This window comes from Sarcophilus harrisii, chromosome 1 (assembly GCF_902635505.1).
Source record: "Sarcophilus harrisii chromosome 1, mSarHar1.11, whole genome shotgun sequence".
Lineage (NCBI taxonomy): Eukaryota > Metazoa > Chordata > Mammalia > Dasyuromorphia > Dasyuridae > Sarcophilus > Sarcophilus harrisii.
Window position 1 is genome coordinate 192501851 of NC_045426.1, and position 24761 is coordinate 192526611.

General features: G+C 31.4%; 1 protein-coding gene across 1 annotated transcript in view; it reads left to right on the plus strand.

Annotated features, from left to right (window-relative positions):
- LNPEP (leucyl and cystinyl aminopeptidase) overlaps nt 1–24761 on the plus strand; it is a 118909-nt gene that overhangs the window by 75031 nt on the left and 19117 nt on the right. Inside the window, exons 8-13 of the mRNA XM_012541125.3 lie at nt 271–402; nt 4416–4547; nt 5162–5322; nt 6779–6867; nt 17983–18166; nt 20334–20490. Coding sequence (XP_012396579.1) covers nt 271–402; nt 4416–4547; nt 5162–5322; nt 6779–6867; nt 17983–18166; nt 20334–20490 — 855 coding nt within the window. The remainder of the gene's footprint in view (nt 1–270; nt 403–4415; nt 4548–5161; nt 5323–6778; nt 6868–17982; nt 18167–20333; nt 20491–24761) is intronic.

The following is a 24761-nucleotide window of genomic DNA, read 5'->3' on the forward strand; positions in this document are numbered from 1 at the left end:
TTTACTAGAAAAATTGTCTTTCTTTCCTCAGTTTGGTAATCAAAATTAAAAAAAAAAAAGACAAAGAAATTGGAGTAGTAGATAGGGTAGATAAAGCAAGTGGGTATGACCATTTTAATCAGTAGAGAGAATTACTTTTTCAAGTGAATCAGAAAAAAAAAGCTCAAACTTATTTCATTTCTATTGTGAACTACACTCAAATTGGAAAATGTGTTTGACTGTATTTAACTCATTTCTTAAAATTTACTAGCCTTTGTGTTCTTTTGCTAGTATGAAGATTTCTTGAATGCTCGTTTTAAGACCATGAAGAAGGATTCTTTGAATTCATCTCATCCAACCTCATCTTCTGTTAAGTCTTCAGAGCAAATTGAAGAAATGTTTGATTCACTTTCATATTTTAAGGTACTGTTCTAGTAAAAACTGCTCAGAATTAAGTTCTAACTGATTTATTTTGTGTTTGCAAGCAAGTTCTCGTTAGAAATTAAGCAAACCATATATATATGTTAATTTGTCTTAAGAATATGTTCATTGATTCAACTATTCAATACCCTCCATATTCAAATTCCCTGTCCTGTGACTGCTCATTATTGGCCAAGTCCATATCCTGAATTACTCCTACAATCTTCCCTCTGTGTTCCTAATCATTTGCTGCTGACCATTACTAGAGGAAATAATTTGACCATAATTGAGTACCCTACAAGTTTGTAATTTAACCTTTTCTGAGCTTGCACTGAAACAAGTTAATTTTTTTAACTCTTTTCCTTCCTTCCCCAATTAATTGACAGATGTTCAAAGTTATATGAATGGGTAATTTTCAGAAGAAATCAAAGCTATCTCTAGCCATAGGAAAAAAATATTCACAATTACTCTGGATTAGAGGAATGATAGAGTTCTGAGGAGTGGTGAGGAACCAGTTTATTTTCATTTTTTATTCATTTTAAACTTAAGTACTAAACTCGGAATGGGAGGAAGGAGGAAAGAACATTTCTATGTGCACAGCAGAACATAAAGAAAGGATTCAACATAAAACTATACACTTCAGTTTCAGACTGTTTACTTAAAAAAAAAAAAAACTTACGTAATAAATACTATACATTGTTTGAAAGCTAACCTAACTTTTCTGTGCTTTCTACTGTGCACTATTTTTTTCTCCTTCCCTTGTCAGCCCACCCTAGAGAATACATACACACACACACACACACACACACACACACACAAAACCAAACTATATATACTGTATACAAGCTCTTTCTCTGGAGGTAGATAGCATTTTTCTTCATAGATCCAAGTATTCCCATGTTTTTCTAAAATCAACCAGTTCATCATTTCTTATAAAGCAATTGCATTCCATCATGATCATGTATACTACAATTTGTTTAGCCATTTCCCAACTGAAGGACATCTGTCTCCTTAAGCAATCTGATATATATAAGATGATATCTCAAAGTTATATTAATTAGCATTTCTCTCATCAATAATGATTTAGAACATGTTTTCATATAACTGTAATTTTGATTTTTTATCAGAAAATTGAATTCATATAATCTAACCATTTATTAATTGGGGAATCATTCATATTTTCATAAATTTGACAAAGTTCTTTACATATTTGAGAAATGAGACTTTTATCTAAGAGATGGTCTTTGAAAAATTTTTCCAATTTTTCTGCTTCCCTTCTAATCTTGGCTACATTGTTTTTATTTGCACAAGAACTTTTCAATTTAACATGATCAAAATATTGATTTTGTACGTCACAATGCTCTTTATATCTTATTTATTCTTAAATTTTTAGCTTTCCATGATTCTGATAAGTCATATGTTCCAAGTTCTAATTTTCTTGTGACCCTTTATATCTATTCATTTTGACTTTAACTTGGTACATGATTTAAGATATTGGTCTATGCATGATTTCTGTCCACACTGCAACAATTTTAACCAAATAATAATTCATTTTTCTTTTTGGCTGAGGCAATTGGGGTTAAATGATTTGTTCAAGGTCACACAGCTAGCAAATAATGAATTCTTATCCCTAAAACTTAAATATTTACATTTGTCAGACACAAGATTACTATAATCCTTTACTACTGTATATTGTAAGTTTACTCTGTTCCATTGATCTACCACTCTATTTCTTAGTGAGTACCAGATGGTTTTGATATTTAATGCTTTATAATATAGCTTGAGGTCTTTACTACCTAATCTCCTTCCTTTACATTTTTGTTTCTTTAAAATTCTTGACCATTTTTTCTTCCAAGTGAATTTTATTATTTTTTTAATCAATAAAATATTTTTTTTCATAATTTAATTGGAATGACATTGAATAAAAAATTAGCTAGCTAAAATGGTCATTTTTATTATACTGATTACCTATCCAAGAAGAATGAATCTGACTTTATTTGTATAAAGAATGCTTTATATTTATGTTGATGAGGACCTAGTTTAAATCTGCATTAATTCAGACTGTGACGTTTTAAAAAAAATTTTAATTTCATTAAAAAAAATTAAGACCTGGATTTTCATACCCAATATGTTTTCTGTTAGAATTCTGTGTAGATGTTATATTTAATATTGGTATTCCCTAATACAATAAATGCTATAATTTTTTAAAGCACTTAATGGTCCTACTTAAAAAGAGCCTTGATATCAGATTATGTTACCTGTTAAGACATAGAATAAGCATGTCATTTTAGATGTGGATAGTCTGCACAAGTCCAACTCTTGACTCATATAGTTCTATAGCTACTAAGTCTTTGTTTCTAGACTTTATCTTCTCTTCCAACTCTTCAGTTTCTTCATTCTTTATTGAGATGAAACATATGGTTTCTGGCATGTTTGGCTCCTACCTTTATGAGAAATTGAAATGAAAATGGATGTGTACTCCACATAGAGTATGAGAAAAATAGGATGCTGGATTATTGACCAGTCTAGTTTGGATGAGAGAAATAAATACCAATGTAGAAAATGTGCTCTTGAGAAACATTCTGCTCTTTTTTTGTTGTTGTAGTGATAAAATTGTAATGTAACAAAACAAATATACATCCATACATTTGTAGGAAATAAAATACGTATGTAATGAATAATCATGGAAGTTAGAGAGGCAGTTCACCTTAATATATAAACTGGAGCTGTTTTAAATTCTATATTATGAAGCCATAAATTAATTTTTATGAGGTAGCATCCTAGAACTTCTGTTCCAGTTTTTTAACTTAACCGACTAAAATTGAAGTTTTCTATTATGAATATTTAGTTAATGTTTAAATATGATGAGTCTTTACAATATCAAAAAAATAGTTAAATATTAAACAAAACAAAATGATGTCATTTTTAGGCAGGAAAAATAGTTGTTTTATATAAGATTTTAATCATTGATTTTTCTGAAATGTCAGATGAAGTTTTTGAGTAAAATTATTTATTTTGTAACAATGTACTTTAAATGTACTTTAAAAAGTCTTTATTTTTGGGCAGCTAGTTGGTGCATTGGATAGAGCACCAACTTGAAGTCAGGAGGACCTGAGTTCAAATCTGGTCTCAGACATGTAACACTTCCTACCTGTGTAATCCTAGGCAAGTCATTTAACCCCAGTTGCCTCAGCCAAAACAAAACAAAAAAGTCTTTCTGTTCTTCTTGGTCTAAGTTATACTACTTTGGTATAAACTGTATAACTTAAATAGGCAAAATGTTCTCAGGGCATTCCCATTGTGTTATGAAGGGTGAAATTCACATATATTAGAAAAATATTTAGAAAATCATGCATAAAAATTTAATGGTTGTACCTAATTTCCACATTTTTTGGGCTAGGCAATGGGAATTAAGTGACTTGCCCACTGTCACATAGCTAAGTATTAAGTGTCTGAAGCTGGATTTGAACTCAGGTCTTCCTGACTCCAGGGCTGATACTTTATCCATTGAACTACTACCAACCTGTCCCTCTTTCCTAGACTTAAGAAATCTAGAGAATTGCAAAGTCTTGAGTTCCCCTAATGGATATCATTAAAGTTAGAAAAAATGCTCTTGGGAGAATAGGAAAGAACAGAAAATTTTTTTTCTGAAACTTTAAATAATTTTCAAGGCAATTTTAATTTCATAAAATAATTACTGAATTTAAATAAGTGAATGCAGCAAAGTTAGTAGTACAGAAACTCGTTTTTGAGTTTAACACTAGGGAATCATACTAGTTTCTGTACTAAAATATAATCATGATATATGAAACTTTCACTATTTGTTTCACTTCTCTGTTTTTGAGTAACATGTCCTAAACCATATTATTGAAATGTGAATAATGTAAGAATAAAACCAAGCTTCTCTGTTGTGGAGTGAGAAAAATCTGTTCAGAATATTTATATCATGAAGCAAATCTATAAACCATAAAAGTTCATTCTTTCTGTCTATTCAGTAATTTTAATTTTTCTTAAAGGGAGCATCTCTTTTGTTAATGCTGAAGACTTTTCTGACAGAAGATGTGTTTCAACATTGTATCATACTTTATTTACAAAATTACAGTTATGCATCAATTCAAAGTGATGACCTTTGGAATACTTTTAATGAGGTAAGTATTCTGGAAACTTATTCTAAAGATTTCATTGAATTGAAAGTAGTGAAGTTAGAAAAAGCTCTTGATTCCAAATCCTTAGTTAGCATGAAAGTGTAAACCAAAAATCTTACAAAATAATGAATATCGTTAAATTACTAACTTTTTGAGAGAGAGTTGGGTAGGAAGAAGCACCTTCCAAGATATAAAAATCTGAGGAAAATGTGTTTATTTCATGAAAAATGTGTCATTTCATTTATCTCTTTTTATCATGTATATTACCTTTCTGTATATAATAAATAGATATGGGTAACTATAGATAGATCTTTAGTATATAGACCTATAGTTGTCTATATCTAGATCTTTATAAATTTCACCCTGTTAAATTAATTGTCATTTAATTCCTCTCCATCTTTTCTGACTTTTTCTTCATTATTTCTGCGAAATTTCTTCAATTACCATCCTTATGGGTTTATCTCTGAGCATTTATGCTACTGACTTTTCATTAAGACTGCGCCAATAGTAGTCTTTATCCGATGTCCTCAGGCAGAGAGGAAGGTTGACAATTAAAGTCAGAGTAAATTTATTTGGCAAAGTTGTCTTTTCTTCAGAATGAGATTGTTATTTTGCAGGTCACAAAAAGTCTGGATGTAAAAAAGATGATGAAAACTTGGACTCTACAGCCAGGATTTCCTTTAGTGACTGTTCAAAGAAAAGGGAAACAAATTTTAGTACAACAAGAGAGATTCTTTCTAAGTACTACAGATTCTGGAATTCATCCTTTGGATTCAAGGTTATTTGTTTTCTCTTTTTATGTTTCGATCCCTTCATGTTTATTCAGTGAAGACCTAACTCTACTGTGATATAGAAGAAAGTGAACTGACTTTTAATACCTGAGTTAGCATCTTTCCTTTCTTGGACTAATGATTTAACCCCTTATGATCTTCAGCTTCCTTATCTATAAAATTAAGGCATTGGACTAGAGAGCCTTAAAGTCTTTTCTAGCTCTAAATTTTTTATCTAATTTTTTTTCTAGAAAACATTCATAGTAAATAAGTCTACTGCATAAATAGTTAAAAAAAAAAAAAGTGTAATGTAATATTTTATTAAAATTAGTTTTAACAGAGGTCATGGGGGATAGAAAAGAATTAGAGACAGTTCTTTATATACATTCATTTTATTTTATTTTATTAATACTTTGTTATTTAATTTAAAATAATTGAATTACTTAAAGAAAGAATTCTAAGAAAATGCTTTTGTTAACTTTACTGTACTGTGTTCTCTTTCCTTATTTCCCTCCCCTACATGTTCCCAAACTGGATGTTAGCTCTTTGCTTCCATGAGCCTGATTCACTCTTTTTCTCCTTCCCTGCCTCCTTCTTTCCTTTCCTCCCTTCCTCCCTTGTTCCCTTCCCCTGATACTCTGATAAATTTGCATTACATAAAAGTCATTTTAAGTATTGGTCTGTGGAACTGTCCACTTAATATAAAAGCAAGAACTGTTTGAGTTTGGTTTTGGACCTAGGAATAAAGTCAGATATATTCCTAGACAAAAGTACAGTGAATCTCTATTTCTCAACTTCTGGTCAAATGGCAAATTTTTATTAGTTTGTATAACTTGTACAATTGTAAATCTTAATTTCTTAAAACTTATAAACTTTAAAAACTGGTTCTCTTCTTTATTCCTACTTCTTTCTCTCTGTATCCCAAATTCTCCACTTCCCCACCTCCCTCTTCCTTTTTTCACATTTTCACACACAAATCTCTAGAACCTCTAAGCCTAGAATATATAGAAGGGAGACTATTCTATGATAGACAACTGGATAGTTTCTCAGCCTAAAATAGTTTTGAGTTGGGAAGCCACTGGTATAGAGCATATTTCTGTATGTCTCATGTGTGAAAATATACTTTTCTTTCCCCCTGAAAAACAGAATTTTAAAGATTTTAGCTGAAGATTAGAAAAGGAAAAGGCTTTATTAGAAAAGTTTTTTTTGTATTCAGGTTTTTAATTCATCAAATTATACTTCCTTTTGAGTTTCCTAATATTGTTATTTGCTAAATAGAGGGGAGAGGAACATTTTTAATGTCTTACATAAATCAGACATGTTTATGGAATATTGTAGTTTGATGAATTAACTCAAAGTAGTAGCTTTAAAATTTTAATCAACTTCTTCAAAATAACCATTGTTATGTAGCCAGTTAAAAAATAAAGTAATAATAATTCTTCAATAATTTTTTTCTCTTTATAGCCATCTGTGGCATATTCCACTTTCCTATATAACAAGTGACTGTAAGGCACCAGACTGTCCTTATGTGGCATTACTAGACAAAAAATCAGGTATTGTATATAACACTTTCAATTTTCTTTTTTAATGACTTATTCTTTTAAATTAAAAAAAAAATTTTAAATATCATCCAAGCAGTTAGGTGACATAATAGATAGAGGGGTGGACCTGGAATCAAAAAAATTTCAATTCAGGTTTGACCTCAAACATTTATACTGTATTTTGTTAGACAAGGAGTTTGACTAATGTTTGCTTTCGTTTCCTCATCTGTAAAATGGAAATATTAATAGTATCTATCACCCAGAGTTGTGTTTTGGAATAAAGGTTGGCTACTATATCAGTCTGAATTTTGATTTATGTTAGTGTTTTTTTCTTTCCATTATTGAGGTCATTTTTATAATACTCTCTTTGTTCCATATCAGTTAATATAAATCTTCCCAAGTTTCTCTGAATTATTCATGTTCCTTATTTTTATGATCTAATGATATTCATATACTATAATTAAGATATTTGTCAACTAGTGGACATCTACTCTTTTCAATATTTTATTGTTACAAAAAATGTTGCTATGAATATTTTGGGGTTTCCTTGGCAAAGATAATGAACTAGGATGCCATTTTCTTCTGCAGCTTATTTTACAAATGAGGAAACTGAGGTAAACAAAGTTAAGTGACTTGCCCAATTAGTAAGTATCTGAGACTAAAATTGAATTCAGGTCTTGTCAACACCAGGTCTAACACTCTTTACACTGTGCCACCTACGTTATTAATTCTAAGATGTTTCTGAGTGTTTCAGTTATTTCACATTGTATCTGTTTTCCTTCAGCCCCTTCATCATTGACTGTTTCCGTATTTTATCTTCTTTGATGGTAATTGATAGTCATAAAGCACAACCTCAGATTTATTTTAATTCGCATTTTTTTCTTAGTATTTGTTATTTGCAACATTTTTTCATATTGTTGTGAACAGTTTGCATTTCTTTTTTGGAAGACTATTCTTGGAATACCATTTGAGACTAATTCTTTATGTATTTTTGGATATTGGACTTTTATAATATTTATTGAAAAGTAGTTTTGGGTTTTTTTTTTTTTTTTTTTGCCTACTCAGTAGTTTTGCTCTTCTAGCTGTATTGATAGTTTGTACAAAAACTTTTTATTAATATCCTTTTTTCTTCTTATGATCATCATTATTCCTTGTTGGGTTAAGAATTTTCCATATAGCTATTTTGGAAAACATTACTTCTATTCCTTTTTCCTTTTTTTTGAATATAAAATAGTCATAAATCCATTGGATGTTTTTGTGATTTATGGTGAAAAATTAAAAATGGGACCTAAGAAGACTTTCTTTATCCCTAATCTTGCTGGGAAAACTTTTAATGTTTCTCTTACAAATAATAAGAGTTTTTGTACCACAATACAGTTTTACTATTGATCTAATTGAAATAAGAATCTTCTATTTTGGGGCTCTTTTCTGGGTTGTTGTTTTTTTTCTTAACATAAAGAAATATTGTACTTACCTTTGGCGTGCACGCGTGTGTGTGTGTGTGTGTGTGTGTGTGTGTGAATGAATATTTTGTTAATGGCATTTTTTATTGTCTTCTGATAAAATGATGTAATTTTTGTGAAATTTAAAAATTATATTGTTTCTTTTATGTTAAATCATTCTGGATAAGTATTAAAATATATTGATGTAACTGTTGTGATAGCTATTTAATATTTTTATATACTTATTTATTGGTAATTTTGATCCATAGGGTTTTTTCCCCTCTTGTTATTTTTTCTTTCCTGATTTGGGTGCCAGTGTTATGCTTTTCTCATAGAAACTCAGAGAGATTTTTGAGAAGGCGTTTTCTTTATTTTTGCTAAAATTTTATGTTTCATAGTGGTTAATTGTTTTGCAAATGGTCAATAAAATTTAATTACAAATCTATTTCAGCCAGGAAACTGACTTACGGTTTGCTAAAATTCTTTCTCTAATATCAGGTTGTCTAAATTCTATGTCTCCTTTCTTAATTTGGGTATTTTTCATTTTTAATATATTCCTTTTATACGTTTTTCATTTTGTATAGTTTTGAGGGGGAGGGGAAAGATAATTCAACTGATATCTTCAAAGTTGCTGGTTTCTTCTTAATTTCCAAGACCAATGACATTTTCATGGTTGTGATTTCTTGTTTTTATTTTTGAAAAAATTCAGATGGTTATGTGAAATAATCTTTTATCATGCTGCTGGATTCATTTCTTGTCTCCCTTAATTTTTTTATTTGATGATTTTATTTGATGGATTTCTTATTTGCTATCAGGTCATCTTTTAATATTTTTGATCACTTCATTTTTAATATCAGTTTTTTAATATCTTCTGCTGTCTTATCATAATAGCTAGCATTTCTGTGTCAAATTAAGAGAGTAAAAGTGGGCATCCTTGTTTTTACTTGACTTTGGTGAGAATATTTCTTATGTTTTTCAATTGTATATTATGTTATCTCCTGGCTTAGGGTAGATTTCATTGTTATGAGGAAAAAAACACTCAATACTTTTTTTTTTTTTTTTTTGATTGAGGGGAATAATAAGGGAAGCGAATAAACATTTATAGCATGCCTACTATGTATCAGGTACTATGATAAGTATTTTGCAAATAGATTTCATTTGATCCTTACATACTACCCTGCTAGGTAGGTGTTATTATTATTCAAATATTACCATTGAAGAAACAAAGGCAAACATTTAAATCACTTTCCCCAGGCCCACACAGTTACTAAGTCTGAGGCCAGATTTGAACTCATCTTTCTAATTCCAGACCCATTGCTCTATCCACTGTGCCTATTAATTGCTCCTGGATGCATATTGGATTTTATTGGAAGCTTTCTCTTTATTGATCTAATCTTTTCTTCTTTATATATTATATTATCATAAATTTGCTGATATTGAATTAACTTTGCTTACTTGATATAAACCTTCCTTAGTTTTGATGAATATTATTAATATATGATTATATTTTATTAGCTGATGTTTTATTTAATATTTGTCATCTGGGTTTATGAGAAACACAGAGCTATTATTTTCTTGCTTAGAGAGTTTCTTTACCAAATATAAAAATCAACTCCATGTTTTCCTCATAAAAAGTATTAAAGGTATTGGGTAATATTCCATCTTTATCTGTACTCTTCATATTTTCCCTTAAACTTGTCATTTCACTGGTATGAAGAACACCCTATAAAGCTATTGCTTTTACTAATGCCAAATAGCAACTGTTCTGCAACTTTTATAGCCATAGAAAGTTACCTGGGGGCATTGAAGAGTGTTGTTACTTCCCTGACCTCCTGTTATTGTTGGTTTTTTATTTGTTTTTTAAATTGAATTTACTATTTTGTTGCATTTAAATTTCAAACTGTTATCCTCTCTTCTCATCCTGTACTAGAGAAGGCCACTATTTAATATAAATATGCATATATGTAAAACCATACTTTGCATATTTTTTCCTGTGGAGGTAGATAAATCTTAATAAATCCCTTGTAGTTGATTTGAATATTTATAATATACAAAATAGCTTAGTTATTCACAGTTATTCTTTGAACAATATTGCTGTTACTATATACAATATTTTCTTAGTTTTTCTCATTTCACCCAATCTTCCGTATTTTTATAAAAAACAACTTATTCCTAATTTCTTACAGCACAGTAATATTCCATCAGAGTCTTTCCAGTTCTTTCCCCCCACAAAGAGAACTGCAATAAATATTTTAGAATATATATGTTCCTTTCCTTTTCCTCTCATCACCTTAGGAAATAGACCTAATAGTGGTCAAAGAATATACACAATTTTATAATTCTTAGGGCATAATTCTACATTGTTTTCCAAAATGGTTGGATCAGTTCACCATTTCACCAACAGTATATTAATGTCCTAATTTTTCCACACGTCATTATATTCAAAGACAACTAATAATATCACGAATTTGGGGTCAAAGTACACTCTTTTTCTATGACTGATTTGTTGGATATTAGTTGGCAAGGCTCTATCAAAGATTAGCCACAAATAGCCCTGGGTCATGTAGCCAGTATGTATCAGAAAAGTGGGAACTGAACCCTTATCTTCTTGATTCTGAGGCCCAGCTATTTACAACATTGATGAATAATTTATATAATATAGAATTTATATGTTTTTGAAAAGTTTGAAAAAAGTATTTTGTGACTGAGCCAGTTTTGGGGGTTTTTTTTGTTTGTTTTTCAGGAAAAGAGAGCTAATTCTAGGGCTAATTATTTCCACTTAAATTAGTCTGTTTAAATAATTAATCTTCTACCTGTGTGATCTTGGGCAAATCATTTAACTCCAATTGTCTTGTAAAACAAAACAAAAACTAATAATCTTATGTCATTTTGGATAATTTTCATTTTTGTAAATAATCATTGCCTCTAAATTGTCTAATTTGTCAGACTATGATATGGGGAATTTTCTTTGTCTTTGTTTTTGTAACTTGAATTGTAATTTCTGTAATTTGAAAATTATATTCTTTAGTGAGTAATACTTAGACTTTCTCCTTACAGGATTTTTTTGTACTCCTTGCCTATCATTGGCCACTAGAAAATTTTCTTTAATTAAGTTTTCATATATAGCGTCTAGTATTTTTATTCCTTTAAGATCATCTGAGATTTAACTTGACCTAATAATTTAAGTTTTCTTATTTAACTTAATATTTTAAATTTTCTTTTTGTCTCATTTGCTCTTTCATATCTGTTGTCTTGACCTCCCCATCTTGATATTAATTGATTCTCCCTTCATCCCACTCCCTAGTTTTGTTACTACTTCTTAGCGATATTATGCTTTTTGATTTTCCTTGCTATTGATATTTTATAATTTCTGCTCTGTGTGGCTTGATTGTTGTCAGAATTCTTTCCATACATTGATCCACATGATCCTCTTAAATATTTGAGGTAAGGATTACATTTCCTATTTCACAGATAAAGAAACAAACAGCTGAAGCAAATTGACCATGTTTATACTAAGCTACTATTTGAATACAGGTCTTAATGTCTCGTGGTTTAGTCTCTATCTAGTAAGTTTCACTGCTTTTTCCATGTTAAGAACAGATAATTTGGTATACTAAATAAGGCATCGAGAACCACAATTTTAAGGACCGAAGCACTCCAAAACCTTATCATGGCATGGAGGCAATTCTAGGTTTTTAAAGACTTTTCAGCAGAATACAGATCCTGTACTCTATTATCACATTGGAACTGCTTCAGGGACACATTGACAACAAACTGAGTACTTTCTGAGTTAGCTAAGTATACAAAGGCTTATCATCAGTAGATTGATCTTATGGTAACAGATTCTTTTACTGTGGCAACCAGTAAAATAAAGGAAAGTACAATATGATTCTTGATCCTGTTCTGCCGTGATAGTGGCAGGGCATTAAAGGGGTTAAGAAAGGTATGTCATAGATCCCCTTATCAGTCTGGTGAAGCCTATCCCTTCTTAGAATGTTTTTAAATGCACAAAATAAAATACATAAGATTACAAAGTAAACTTATGTGGAGATATAATTATTAGTATTATTTTTTATAAGTTCAGACTTCGTTGTAGACAGTGACAAGAATCACACAGATTTCAAACCATACAGAAACATTGACTTAATTATTGCTACTATAATATAAGAACTTTGTTTTTTGACCAGCACATGTATAGAGTATCAGAGATATTGTATTTTATCAGTCTTGACAGAAATCTTAAGCAGAACCAGAAGCCAGGAGGAAATGCGTAACTAAATTGAAAGATTACTTAGACAGTTTCTCTCTGGAGAGAAGCAAATAAAGTTGCTACCAGGTTTGATTTTAATTTTTTTCCAAAGGCAAAAAAATATTTTACAAGCCATATCATGGCGTTCATGATTTGTTGTTCAATCATTTCAGTTGTGACTGACTTCTCATGACCCCATTTGGGGTTTTCTTGGCAAAGATACTGGAGTGGTTTGTCATTTCTTCCTTTAGCTCATTTTATAGATGAAGAACTGAGGTAAAAAGTTAAGTGACTTGACCAGGGTCACATAATTCATGAGGAGTATTTTCAAAAACGAAAACATAATTGGACAATAATTAGAGAAAGTCTGTGAAAAAATTGGTAAAATGTCCAAATTAAATCAGCTTTTAATATACTACTCCATGACTCAGAATCAATAATGGAATTAGGGATGGATGATGAAAACCATGTTGGAAAATATGCTTTTGGAATGAGGATTGAAAGAAACCAGATTTGGAGGGAGCTCAGAAGCTTCATACCTATAAATCATGAATTTTATTTAAGAGAAGAATTAGTACGTGGTGGATAATGTCAAATAACATCAGAAAAGATCAAATTGATTGTATTTTTGACAGGTAAGAAATGATTCATTACTTTTGGAGGAGACATTAGGAAGTTAACTATCTATGTCTTTTCAGATCATTGACTTGTTAAAATGAAGATAAAAGTTAATGCAGAGCTAGAAGAAAAAACAAAAATGAGAAAAAGATAGTTTGCAATTAAAGTAACTATAGCCTAAAATATTCACATAAGGTATTGATTGCGAAAAATGATGTAGGGACAGAAGAAATGACACATTTATTTGTAATTACTGTTGTCTTACATGATGTAATAGTCTTTCTTACCAAGGCAACCCTTCTATCTGCTCAAGTGACCCCATTCTTTCCATGTCATCCAGCAACAGTGTGCTGTTCCCTCTGTCATCCTCACTCTGTCATTTATTTTCAACCCCTCCTTCTCTACGCACTCATGTCCTACCACTTACAAATGTATCAATATTTCCTATCCTGAGAAAATCTTTACCTGATTCTTCTATCCCTGTACTATCATCTTATATTTCTTCCACACTTTGTGGCTAAACTCCTTAGAAAGTCTATCTCTAATTATTAGTGCCTTGACTTTCTCTTTTCTTACTTTCTTCTAAATCCCTTATAGTCCAGCTCCTGATCTTATTCCACAGTATCTGCTCCAAAATTATCAGTGATCTCTTAGTTGCCAAATATCATGACTTTTTCTCAACCCCCGTTTTCCTTGACAGCCTTTGACACTATTGATCACCATCTTTGATATTCTCTCTGAGTTTTCAGAATAAGACTCTCTCCAATTCTTTTTTGTTGAGTCCTCAGTCCAAATGGTTTCTTCTTGTTTTGTCTTGCTCCTACTTCACTTGATGATTTCATCAACTCTTGTGAATTTAATGATCATCTTTGTTGGATTCTCAAATCTATCTGTCTTGACCAGAACTCTTTACTATTCTGCACTCTCATATCTCCAACTGCCCATGAGACCTCTTAAAAAGGATGTCCTGTTCTCCTTATGTCCAAAACATAACCGATTATCTTTTCCTCTAAATCTTCCCCCTATCCTACAATTGGAGAGAACATCTCACTATCCTGCCATACCCTCAAGCTTACGAGAACTTCTCACTGTCTTTCATCTCCCACATCTAGCTAGTCTTTTGTCAAGGTCAGTCAGTGTCATCTTGGCAACATCTCTGTAATGTAACTCTTTTTTTCCTCTGATGTTGCACCATTAGTTGAAGACCCTTATCACCTCAGATCTTGCTTACTTCAATAGCTTGCTGGTAGGTCTGCCTATCTGAATCAGCTCCTTACTTTAATCTATACTCCACTTAATCACTATTTTCCTAGTATCACCCCCATTCCCATTCAACAAATTCCAATTATTACCTCCAAGATCAAATCCAAAATCTAATTTTTGGCACTTAAATCCCTTTATAACTTATCCCCCTCCTACCTTTCTATTCTTTTATACACTCTCTGACACACTCTTCCATCCAGTGATAACTGGTCTCCTGGCTGTTGCATTAAGAAGTTAGTCTCTAAGTATGCTCTCTGACTTTTCCCCATGACAAGAATACTCTTTTCTCTTCTCCATCTATTGACCTCCTTGGCTTCCTTTAAGTTCCATTAAAATACTGCTTTCTACAGGAAGTCTTTCCCAATCTCTCATAATTCTAATTCCTTCCCTCTGTTTAATAGTTTTCTATTTATCTCTCTCACACACACATATGTATAAAACTGGTTTGTATTTGTTTGTATGTTGTCTCCTCCCATTAGATTATGAGAACTTTGAAGGGAAGGGCTGTTTTTTGGCTTTATCTGCATAGTACTCAGCAGCATGCTTAGCCCATTGCAGGCACTTAATAAATGTTTCTTAATTGATGGATGTATCTTGCATGTATCTAATTTTCCTGTAGTTTTCCCATTAGGATGACATTTGACCAGTTGACAAGCATTTTTTAATCCCTTATAAGTTCCAAGGATTTTGCTAAATGCTGGGAGTAAATACAAAGTGAAATAAAGTCCTTATTGGTGAAGGGTGATGAAGGTACCTGACTTGGGTGCAATAAAGAAAGTATTCTGGAAATGAATCAGCAGTGCAGCCTGGAGAGGGATGAGGAAACAGTTAGCCTCGGGATACAGTTAGGTTTGGGGAGGAGGTAGCCACAGAAATGAAGGGTATTTCCAGTATGAGAAGTAGTCTAGGGATGGAATGAGCTTCCAGGGTAAAGAGTTTGTTATAGCATGGTACATAAATCCCTATGGAGATGAATCAGCAGGGCAGTATGGAGAAAAATGAAGATAGTCTGAAGAATATTGAATATTGGAATTATGTTTTTGTCTTTATTTCTATTTCTAGAACTTTGCCCAGTATCAGGCACATAACAAGTGCTTAATAAATGCTTGTTGACAGTGATTTCTTACTGTTCTCCAGGGAGCACAACCCAAATCTTCCTTTATAAAAACAGTAATTGACTTTATTACTCTGACAAATATTTTTTAAAACAATATTGAGTAATTTCATCTGAATTTAAGTTTGCATTTTGTTTACTATACACAAAAATGAAAGGTATTCTGTCATTGTATTAAGAACACACCAGAGGGACAGTTAGATGGTGCAGAGTATGAGCCCTGAATTCAGGAGGACCTGAGTTCAAATGTGGCCTCAGACACAACACTTCCTAACTGTGTAATCCTGGGCAAGTTACTTAACCCCAATTCCCCCAGTAAAAATAAATGAATAGAAATAAAAATTATCTTAAAAAAAAAAAAAAAGACAATGGAACATACCATAGTTTCCTTATCTGGATTTAACTACACTTACATATTTTTGCTGTTTTTCTCCATACCTCTGGTCTGAGTCATCACTATTCAAAATCATTGGCAAGATATGGAAAATTCAAACATAACTCAACAATTTCTTTAAAATTGCTTCTCTCTTATTTACATATGTATCTATCTTGTTGACCCCATTGCTTTGTATGCTAATAGGCTAATGCCAGTACCATTTTTTTCTGCTCTCTGGACCCTGTTGTTAATTTAACAATTTATCAAGTTGCTTATCAACCATCTATAAATGGACATTTCCTTCCAGGTAACCCTGGGGAAAAGATGTCCTACTTTGAATGTGCATTGACTCTTCCCTAAGTTAAGATAGATTTTTGGCTCACAGATAAAGTCTGTCCCAATCTACACAATTTAATAAATCCTGTCAGCAGTGATTTTGTTAAGCAAGCAAAAAGTTAGTAGACCTTTCAGGTTAGCTAATGAAATAAAGCTAATTTATTTTGTTAGGGGATAGATTTTAAATTATCTTCTACTTGGTATAGCTGCTGCTACTTCTGCTATTCCTGACAATTATATTCAGCTTTGGCAAAGTAATAAACTTGACCATCTATTCTGCTTTTGCCAATTGTAACTACTGAATTAATGTTGACAATTGAAGTTTTACTAGTTAAAATTTTTTTAAAAGAGTCTAAATCATTTAGATTTTCTTAAATGTGCAGAAATGCTTAATCTTTTTCATTTATGTTATTTTCCATATTTATTACTATATGTAATTATGGTCTGATCACTAAGATAATGCTTTATCTGGGAGTCAGTGCTAAAATTTAGGAATCCCATTAGATTGTAAACTCTTTGGTGACAGAGATTATCTTTTGCCTCTTTTTTGGATCCCCACTACCTGCCACCAAATGAGGTAATCGCATTGTAGAGTAGTTACAATATAAGTGCTAGCTTATCATTTTCTTCATTGTCGTCATCATCATCATTATTATTTTTCACTTTGCCCTTGAGTATATTCCAGGAGAGGAACCTTAGACTGCATTAGAGCAGTTTTGGTTGGTGCCAGTGAAATCAGAGAGAATTTTTCTTAATGGCTTCGTACTAAGTGTTTGCAAGCTTCCTTTCAAGTATCTTGACAGTAAAACACAACTGTGCAAGAGTGAGAATAAGTATAATTCTGTGACAAATGCCATCTTTCAATTTTCTTGATGTCAAGTTGACCTACTAGCCAGGATTTGAGGATATGAGATTTGAGAATTTGTTAGATTTGAGAGTATTCATCAGAAAAATTAGAAGTCTTAATTTTGGAGTGAACATAATTGAAAGGTTTTAACTTGTTAATTAGAATGTGTTTCTGGGAATGTCTTGATTCCTCCTAAGAAATTGGATCATTGAACTATTAAAATCTCATCTAAACTAGGTTTGGGGCTTTTTGCCACTCAATAGACTTAGTCTAGAGATAAAAGGGAGGAAATTCAGAGGCCATCTTGGCCAACCTCTTCAACTTTAAAGAGTTAACTGAATCCTGTGACAGTTGAGACTTGCTTAAAGTCACAAAAGTAGTAAGCAACAGACAAAGGATTTGAACTTAAGAGGTGTTTAATACAAAACAAAACAACTTTTCTTCTTATTACAGAATATACTTTATTGACTGATATTTACTGTTCATTCCTCATTGTAGATTAAAAAATAACAAGTGTTTACCATTTGCTTACTGAAACTACTACTTCCTGTGATGCCAGGTGTTTGACTAACTATACCTTTTTATATTCCTCATTTCCTTGGCCTTCCAAAAAATTATCAGAGTAACTGGGTTATATTGCTGGCTTCTCCCATTTAAAAGTTTTCTTAGAAATTTTTGAAAGGTAGATATGATAAACTTGTTTCACTACTACATTGTTGTCTGATAAACAGGATAATAACTATAACAGGAAATATGGAGTTGATTACCTAGGAAAATGATATATTTTAACATGAAGTTACTACTTTTGTAATAGAATGAGGCTGCTATTTAACAACTGGTAAAACTGTCTTTTTCTCCCTTTTTTTTTTTTGTCTGCATTAGATGTCCTCAATCTTACAGAAGAAGTACAGTGGATTAAGTTCAATGTAGAAATGACTGGGTACTACATAGTACACTATGCAGATCATGACTGGGAAGCACTCATTCAGCAATTGCAAAGAAACATTAGTGTCCTGAGTGACAAAGACAGAGCCGGCCTTATCAACAATATTTTTGAGCTTTCAAGGTAAGGAATTAGATCTTGCTATTAGTCCTTCAAAAATAGTTATAAATCCTAATCAAACCAATAAATATTTATGCCTACCATGAATTAAATTTTACAAAGTGCATTGTAAAGACAAGTAGTTGCAAAATGAATTGTAAGTCAGTCAACAACTAACAAACATTTTTTATTTACTTTGTACCACAAATATACTACTATATTGATGATGATAATAATAATAATAACTAACATTTATATAGCTCTTACTATATATCTGGCACTGTGCCATTGTTGTTATTGTTTTTTTGGTCATGTCCAAATATTTGTGACCCCTTGTAGGATTTTCTTGGCAAAGATGTTGGAATGGTTTGCCTTTCCATTTATAGATGAAAAAACTGAGGCAAACAGAATTAAGCTAATTAATAAGTGTTTGAAGCCAGATTTGAACTCAGAAAGAGAATCTTCCTGACTTCAGGCCTTGTGCTATATCTGCTGGCTTATATTTATAGTTATCTTACTGATCCTCACAATAGCCATGGGAGGTAGGTGCCATTATTATCTCCTGTTTTCCAGATGAAGGAACTAATAATATTTGCTAAAGAAGTTCTAGGTTGACAGTTTAGGAAGCCTTACAAAAGAGGCTTAGCTAAAACTAAAGAAGAGTCTGATTTAAAATAAATAAATAAATATATATATATATATTTTTTTTTTAAATCCCCCTAGTTTAAATGTTATACTTAATATTTACTCATTAATTTCAGTGATATATGTTTAATCTATATTGGATTACTTACTATTTAGGGGAAAGAGGAAGGGAGAAAAATGGGAAACACAAGGTTTTTGCAAGAGTCATTGTTGAAAACCATCTTTGCATGTATTTTGAAAAATAAAAAGTTATTATTTTAAAAAATTTCAGTGACATCTGATAAGATCCAGGATTTCTATTGGTAGTACACAGCTCTGCTTAGACCACTACTGTTATTCTTTCTCTTTACTTTCAAATGTATTTCTCTTTCATAAGGTGAGAATAACAATGAATTCGTGGGATGTAATAGTCCTTTACAAAATTTCAAAATATTTAGGAGATGTTAGATGTCAAATTAGGGTAAAACTAAGACATAACCTTTCTCCTTAAAGATTACAGTCAAATTGAAGAGATAGGATCAAAACTGAAAGAATTGGTAAATAAATAAATGCTGAGTTGCACAGTATTAAATGAAGAGGGATCAGACTAGAGAAATCAGCAAAGAAAGAGGTGCCTTTTCAGTTGAGCCTTGAAGAATGGGTAAGGTTAGGATGGACTTTTATAAGGTTTAATTTAGGCAGGAGGAACAGCATAAGTGAAGACAGAGAAGCAAGAATATACATAGTATGGAGAATAACCAGGAGAGACAAGTGACTGCAGCAAAGAGTATTAATTATGGAATATGGAGGTCTTAAGAAAAACAAAAGTAGATAACTTGGTGACAAATTAAGAAAGATTTTAATTCAGTTGGCAGTAGTGAACCATTGCAGCTTTTTTTTTTTTCCAGCAGGAAAATGACTTGAATAAATTTCTGTTACTCTTTGAACACATTTCTGTACTTTTACTTAGATAAAAGTATGGGTAAAAGTATGGAGGAGGATAAAGCCTCATCCACCTCCAAAATTTAATATACAAATAGATATTTTGCTCTTATTTTTGATGGAACTTTGGAAAAAAAGGGGACAGTGCTTTGACAGCTGTTAATCACCATTTGTTTTTCTTTATAGCGAATAACCTTTTCTCATTTTTATTGTTCTCCACTATGAGCATAACTCCCCCCACACAATTGTAAAATCTTTTCTGAAAAATAGAGTTCTATAAAACATCTTAACAGCTTTGTGAAAAAGTCTCAAAACTGTATTCCAAAAGGAAAAAATAATACTGCTTATCTCTCCTACCTCTCTCCAGAAGGTCTAAATTGAAATCAGTCCTTTCTCCCTACTTCAGTACTTTTCCCAGATGAGCAGCTGTTTTCAAATGATTTATTGGTTCAGAAATTAACTGTTATGATTCTGTCTACCCTTTGTGAAATTCATTTTCATCTTTATCCTTGTAAACTTAATCAAGAAAATTAAAATTTTTTTTTTTCTGGATGCCATGAATTTAAATTTCATGTGATTGGTTTGTCTCCTGATTAATTTTCCCCCCTACTTTCTGACACTTTAGCTTAGGAAAGGTACCTCTGAAAAAGGCCTTTGATTTGATTGATTACCTTGGAAATGAAACCCACACTGCACCCATCACTGAAGCCCTCTTCCAAACTGATCTCATCTATGACCTGCTTGAAAAAATTGGAGAGCTAGAGCTAGCTAAAAGAACTGTGGTATGTTTGCATTTTCTTTAACTTTGTGAACTTTAATATTAAATCCTAATTTGTTCCTCCTTTCTAGCAATGATAGATTGTATTTCACTTAATCAAATTAAATTTTCCTCTACTTAATAATTGTAAAATCTTCATTTTAAAAGGAGATTTGAAAAGGACCAGGAATGAAATGATTTTGACAGTCAAAACAACACAATAATTGTTCTCAATTGTCTTGTTATTTTTTTCCCCTGGTATATGCAGGTTTTAAAAATATAGATCTACAGATATATCTGTATATCTGCATGAAAAAAAATTCATTGTGGAAGTATAACTATTAGCCTGTTATGCTCTGTTCCTTTTGAACATTCTTTTGCTTTTTAAATTGTGTCCCCCCCACTTTTTTATTTCTTTTTTTAGAGAGTAGCATTATCACTTCTCTTCCAGAACTCTTCCTTTAAAGATAATAAGTAAATAAAGATAATCAGGCAAAATATATTCATATTATACTGATCATGTCTGGAAATTTATGTCTCCTTCTGCACCTATATAGCCTGTTAACTTCTTCACGAATAGGTGGGAGTCTTGTCTCATCATCAGTCTTTTGTTGTCATGGTTGGTCATTGCATTCTTGAGAATTCTGAAGTCTCTCAAAGTTATTTTTCTTTATACTATTGTGGACATTGTATTGATAGTTCTTTTGGTTCTGTTTATTTCACTCTTCATTAGTTCACATGAGTATTCCCAGTATTCTCTGAACCCACTCTCTTAGTCATTTCTTACAGTACAGTAATGCTATATTATATTCACAGTTTAATTTGCTCTTTAATCATGTCTCTGTTGATATATACTAATTCAGTTTCCAGTTTCTTGCTATAACTAAAAGTGGCTTAGATAAATATTTTTGTACAGATGGATCTTTTTCTCTTTAATCTCCTTTGTGTATATTAATCTTTAGGTATATGCCTGAGGTGATATTATTGGATCAGAGTATATATACAATTTAGTGATTTCTTGTCAGTGATATGCTTGAACTTTAATCCATATGGTTATTGATCACCTAGATTTCTTTCATTGAAAACTGATTTTTCCTTTGACTATTTATCTGTTGATATTGTTTCTTGTTCTTATATATTTGTATCAGTTCCCTATGCATCTTTATTAGAAATTTGCTACAAAGACATATTCTCACTTAATTGTTTCTCTTCTGATTTTTTTTTGAGAAAAAAAAAAGTTGTATTTAAATGAAATTCTATCTCCTATTCTTTTCTCTGTTCCTTGTTTAATGAAAACTCTTGCCCTATCTCAAGCTGTGAAAACTTAAGTGGACTCCTTCTGTCCCCTAATTTATGTCCAAGTAATATATCCATTTGGAGCATATTATGGTAAAATGTGTGAGTTGTTGATGACAGTCTAATTTTTCCTAAACTTCTTTCCATCTTCCTAAAAGTGAATCCTTATTCTCTGTGTTGTATTTTTGAATTTATTGAAGATTATGCTATTGTATCCAATTGCATCTGAATCTTCTGTACCTGATCTGTCATTGATGAAATTTTCTATTTTTTAAATCAATATCAAATAGTTTTATTTATTTTATTTTAATTTGTGAAATAAAACAAGCATTTTCATAACATAGTACAATAAAAAAAGATGATTATATATGAAACTGAAAATATACTATGTACAACTATTTATTTCAAATATATCAACAACAAAATTATCATGTAGATTTCTTTCTCTTTTTTTTCAGTTAATAGTTTTTCCCCCCAATTTCATGTAAAGATTCAACATTCATTTTGTAAGATTTTGAGTTTCATATTTTCTCCTTCCCTCCCTTCCTTCCTTAAGCAAGAAATCTGATATAGATTATACATGTGCAATCATGTTAAATGTATTTACATATTAGTCATGTTGTGAAAGAAAAATCAGAACAAAAGGGAACAACCACAAGAAAGAAACACAAAAAAAGGAAAATGGTATGCTTTGATCTGCATTTATTCTCCATAATTCTTTCTCAAGATATAGATGGCATTTTCTATAACAAATCACAGGTTTATTGGAATTGTCTAGGATCACTGTATTGCTGAAAAGAGCATAGTTGGTCATCACACAATGTTGCTTTTACTGTGTAGTGTTCTGGTTCTGCTTACTTCACACAGCATCAGTTCTTATAAGTCTTTGCAGGTTTTTCTGAAATCTGTCTGCTTATTATTTCTTATAGAACAAGAGTATTCCATTACATTCATATACCACAATTTGTACAGAAATTCCCCAATTGATGGGTGACTCCTCACTTGCCAGTTCCTTGTCATTACAAAAAGAGCTGCTACAAACATTTTTTGTACATGTGGGTCCTTTTCTCATTTTTATGATTTCTTTGATGATACAAAACCAGTAGTGTTGTTGCTGAATCAAAGGGTGTGCACAGATTTCAGCCCTTTGGGCATGTAAATTTTTCTTTTTTTTTCTTTCCCCTTTCCCTGCCATAGAGGTATCTATCATTAGACACAAATAAGTGTGTGTGTATATTTATCAGTGAGGCTGTAGATAACATCTTTCTTCATGTATCTTAGAGAATTAATTTGGGTATTTCTAACAGACATTCTTCATTATTTACTGTAGGTCTTTGACGGTTTTTCTAAAATCATTGTCATTTTTTTTTAATACTACAATAGTATTCTCTCACAATTACATACTGTAATTTGTTCAGCCATACTCTAGATGATTGGCATCCTGGCAGTTTCCAGATCTTTGCCTCCACAAAGAGAGCCACCATGAACATAGAAGTTCTTTTCCTTTTTTCCCTAATCATCTTTAGAAATAGACCAACTAGTGGTATTGCTGGGTCAAAGAGTATAAATAGTTTAATAACTCTTTGGGCATAATTCCAGATTGTATTCTAAAATGATTGGGTCAGTTCACAATTCCACCAACAAAGAATTAGTGTCCCACTTTTTCCACATTCTCTCCAATAGTCACTTTTCCCTCCTACCATTTCTGGTAATCTAGTAGTTATAAAATATGATATATCGAGGTTATTTTAATTTGCCTTTCTCTTAACTAGTAATAATTTAGAGCATTTTCTTCATTGGAAAACTGCCTGTTTTCTTTTGACTTTTTATCAGTTGAAAATGATTCATATGGTTACAGGTTTGACAAAGTTCTTTATATATTTTAGATGATACCTTTGTCTCATAAGCTCTCTATATAATTTCCCCCCAATTTTCTGAAAAAGAAAAACCAAATAATTTTGATGACTGTTGCTTTGTAGGATACAATAGTTAGGCAAATTTCTCTCAATCCCCATGTAAAAGTTGTGGATTACTATTTTTGCTCTAAAGTCTTGGAGGGAGGGCAGGAAAAGATCACTTTAGCCTTGTGACAATGGCTTGGACTAGCTACTGAATGTGAATTCTGGGTCCCTGTTTCAAATTATATTTGTTGAGGATTAAAATCAGTTCAATTTTATATCATTATCCATCACCAAAGTAGTCACATAGGTTAATACATCTTATAGATTTGACTTGGGGTTAAGAAGGAATCCTAAATAATCAACTATTGCATTTTGTAAGGCACTGAATAAAGTTTCTTTCCTAATGGACTCTGGAAAGCAATTACCTTAAAAAGAAGAAAAATCACCCATTTGACCCCAGAAAAAATTATTTGGGCAAGCCAGCATAAGGCTAGTCAAAATTAAAACAGTAAATCAAGATGTGAATTTTTAGCTTGGGTATTGTTCTGACACTTTTTCTCATTAAAGAAAAAAAAAGCAGCAAAAGTTATAGTTGCTGCTATTCCTGGCTTATTTGATAAGATGCAGCTGTGAAGGACCTACAGCCAACCATGTGCACCTTAAAGTTAGAAAAGCAGTGTATTAATATGCCATCTCTGAGAACGGTAGAAAGCACCAACAGATGTTTAATTGTTTGCTGTGAAGAGAGGAAATTGCCAAAAAAATATGAAGTTTGTTCCTCCTAACCCTGCCTTCAACCACCATTGGTCACATAAGAAAAAATTAGAAAAAATAATATATTAAGTACTATTCTGTGCAGAACACATACCATAAAGATCAAAGACAATCTTTGTTAATTTAGGAACATAAAAATGCATTGTAATTTTGTTAATATTTATAATAAAATTAAAGTAGTTTATTTGAAAATATTAATTACTAATTAAGTTGACATAACAAGTAAGAAGAAATATCTTAATGGAAAGAATTTTGGATTGGATTGGAAGTCAAGAACTCTGGCTCTTCCATCACTTTAATATTTTGAATTCGGACAAATTTCATG